General features: G+C 37.4%; 1 protein-coding gene across 5 annotated transcripts in view; it reads right to left on the reverse strand.

The window, feature by feature from the left end:
- The window catches only part of LOC135093623 (uncharacterized), a 19,367-nt gene extending 17,263 nt beyond the window's left edge, over positions 1-2,104 (reverse strand). For all 5 annotated transcript variants that reach the window (XM_063993045.1, XM_063993046.1, XM_063993044.1 and 2 more), the window contains exons 1-3: positions 2,065-2,104; positions 418-450; positions 77-234 (exon numbers count right to left, since the gene is read on the reverse strand). In XM_063993045.1, the coding sequence (XP_063849115.1) occupies positions 77-234; positions 418-450; positions 2,065-2,077 (204 nt within the window). In that variant the 5' untranslated portion in view covers positions 2,078-2,104. The remainder of the gene's footprint in view (positions 1-76; positions 235-417; positions 451-2,064) is intronic.
- Positions 2,105-3,315: the final 1,211 nt, after the last annotated feature.

Consider the following 3,315-nt stretch of genomic DNA (forward strand, 5'->3'; position numbering starts at 1 on the left):
CCCTTATTTTACAGACTCAGAGGGGTAATTGTTCCCTGCACATTAAAAGCATATTAGGAACGTCTCTCGGCCTCACCCTCTCCAGTTCGCCATAGCTGTCCAAGTTGGAGAGGTTCTGCAGGGAGTTGTTATCAAGGACGAGTGCTGTAGCATAAGCTTGGTTGGCCGGTGCCTTCTCCAGCCTCTTGAGTCTCCGCCCACACAGGTCCAGCACCACCTCCGAGTCCGCCACACCTGCCACCAAACCCGCCACGCCTTTAGCACACTTACAACTATACTACACCTGTTATTTGTATTATTATTGTTGTGATCACTGGAACATGTTTGAAAGGAAGTGTGCCAAGAAAATTCAACATATTCGCCAGCAAAATTCTTGATTATATAAGAGATCTTAGCAGTTTAAGGGTTAATACTCACCTGTGTCATCTTGTCCTTCTTCCTTTTCCTCTCCTGAAACATGAAAGGAAACATGACACATTAGTTCACAAGTTTCCTGAGGTTTCCTGGCAATTTATGATTCATTTTCACCTCGCCTCTTATTCACAATACAAACTGAGTAACTGAGGTGGTGTGGGCATGTCAGGAGCAGAGACAAGGAGTGTGTGGGAAGGGGAAAGAGAGGATGAACTGAAAGAAGGATGCAGTGAGTGAAGAAATAACAGAGAGGTGGAGATAACAGAAGGAAGAGAGGAAGAAATGAAAGAAGGTTTACAGATGCAGCGAAGGAAGATATAACAGAGAGATGAAGATAACAGGTGGAAGAGAGGAAGAAATGAAAGGTTTATGGATACAGTGAATGAAGAAATAACAGAGAGATGAAGATAACAGGAGGAGAGAGGCTACTGAAGATGAGTATTTGAATATGAGATGAGAGATGAGTCGAGTCCTGGATCCTCTGCCTGCTGTGGGGAAAAGATGAATGTGTGAGTAGACGTTGCAAAATATGAGGTGAATACTCTCCTGCGTCACAAAGGAAATGATGAGTAAATGAGAGTATAAGACAGGAGATGAGTTAGTGCTTGAATGCTGAAGAGAAATGATGGGTGACTGAGTGTATGAGGTAAATGATGAGTCAATTCTTAGATGGTGTGGAAAAATGATGAGTGTCTGAGTATGTGTGAGGAGATGATGGGTAAAATATTGAATAATCTGAATGTTTAAGGTGGAAAATAAGTTAACTGTTGAATGCTGTGAGGAAATGATGAGTAAAGTGAATATTTAAGGTATAGCATGAGTCTAGTCTTGTTTGGTGAGTGAAAATAATAAATAGGATGAGAGGCAATGCTACTTTTAAATGCTGAGGAAAAATTATGAGTAATATGAAAGTGAATGATGGTAAGTGAAAATAATGAATAAGATGAGAGATTATCACAGGAAGGTGAATATAATAATAAACGGGAGATTGTTATTACATGGTGAGTGAAAATGATGAATAAGATGAAGACAATAACACTTTTTGACAGTAACATGAAGAAAGATGAATGTGAATGGGATGAATGAGATGAATAATAAAACTTCTTGTACATTTAAACTTCCCAAATGAAAATGAATAAGAAAAAATTAAAAAGGAATAAAAACAAAATAAGTCAATGTAACAAATATCAAATTGAAACAAATAAACAAAAGTAACTCTGCGGAACCACCACCAACACCACCACCACCAACAACAACAAGAACACTACTACTACTACTACTACTACCACCACCACAGCCACAACTACCACCACTCCTAACAAAATAGCTAAATAAAACGAGCCCCAAAAATAACGAAGAAATAACAAAGAAAACGAAAGCAAAACAAGGAAACAAAACAATGTCTAAACAACCACAACTACCACCATCACCACTACTACCACCACCAACACCACTCAACAGAAACAAAAAAAAAAAAAAAATAGGGCAAGCAAACAAAACAATAACAAAACGTCCATTACTACCACAGCTGCCGCCACCACCACCACTGCTACCACAACTACCACCACTCCTGCTGCCACTGCACTCATAAAAGCGGCTAATATTCCCCCACGAACGACGGGAGGGGCAAAATAAGGACAAGACACACACCCGAGGAAGCCATCACGTTCTGACCAGCCAATGTTTTGATGCTCTCTTAAAATCAATGATCTATAGAAACATATTTTGATTTACAAGTTTTCTCTAATGTTATAAAAGTGTTTGCTAAATTTTTCTAAGTGTTTTTCTATATTCATGTCTACGAATTAGTTGGGCATTGTGTTTTTTGTATATTTGTCATTATTTTTATTTTTATTTTTTGTTATTTCTTTCTTTTTTGGGGGGAATGTTTTGGAATTTCAGTTCTTTCTTAGGTTATAAAAGTGTTTGTTATTTTTTTCTGGGTGTTTTTATGTCTGGTTTTGTAGAAATAGTTGGAATTGCGTTTTCAGGATTATTTGTTATTAGGTTGTTATGTCATATTTTAATTGTTGATTATGCTGTTTTGTATTTCTTCCTTAGTTTCCTTGTTTCTTTTATTTATTGTTTCATAAAAGTAATAATGAATACTTTTTTTTTTTACATGTCTGTGTATACTTTTGTTCTAAAAAAAATATTTTGCATATTTCTTTTATACTTTTTAAATTTGCCTGTATCTTAACAGACTGCAATCTTTTACATAAATCACATGCTATTTTGAGAGAGAGAGAGAGAGAGAGAGAGAGAGAGAGAGAGAGAGAGAGAGAGAGAGAGAGAGAGAGAGAGAGAGAGAGAGAGAATGTCTGCATCCCATGGAGCAATAGTAAATCCATTAATTATACCTCCATGCTGCATCCGCATCCTTGGAACATCCGTATCATATATATATATATATATATATATATATATATATATATATATATATATATATATATATATATATATATATATATATATATATATATATATATAATTCCTCCACAGCGATGTCTTCTTCTTTCCCTCTGTACCACATTACCACACTGTACTGTCTGTACTAACCTGTACCATGCCAATACTACTCTGTACCCTGCCTGTACCACGTAAGCTGTTTGTATCACACTGTACCTTACCTGTACCACACTGTACCCTGCATGTGTACTCCTGTACCACTGTACCACATTGCAACCTGTTTGCTTCTGTACCACACTATACTATGCCTGTACTTCTGCAGCGCACTACAGCTTGCCTGTCTGCACTAGTACCACCGCAACTGTCGGTAATCTTCCTGTCTGCGCTCGTACCACACTGTACCCTTCTTTGGCCTTGGCTGTACCACAATCACCACACACACACACACACACACACACAAACATACAATGTAAAATAATACAAGTTGGGAAA

The sequence above is a fragment of the Scylla paramamosain genome, chromosome 43 (assembly GCF_035594125.1).
Source record: "Scylla paramamosain isolate STU-SP2022 chromosome 43, ASM3559412v1, whole genome shotgun sequence".
NCBI lineage: Eukaryota > Metazoa > Arthropoda > Malacostraca > Decapoda > Portunidae > Scylla > Scylla paramamosain.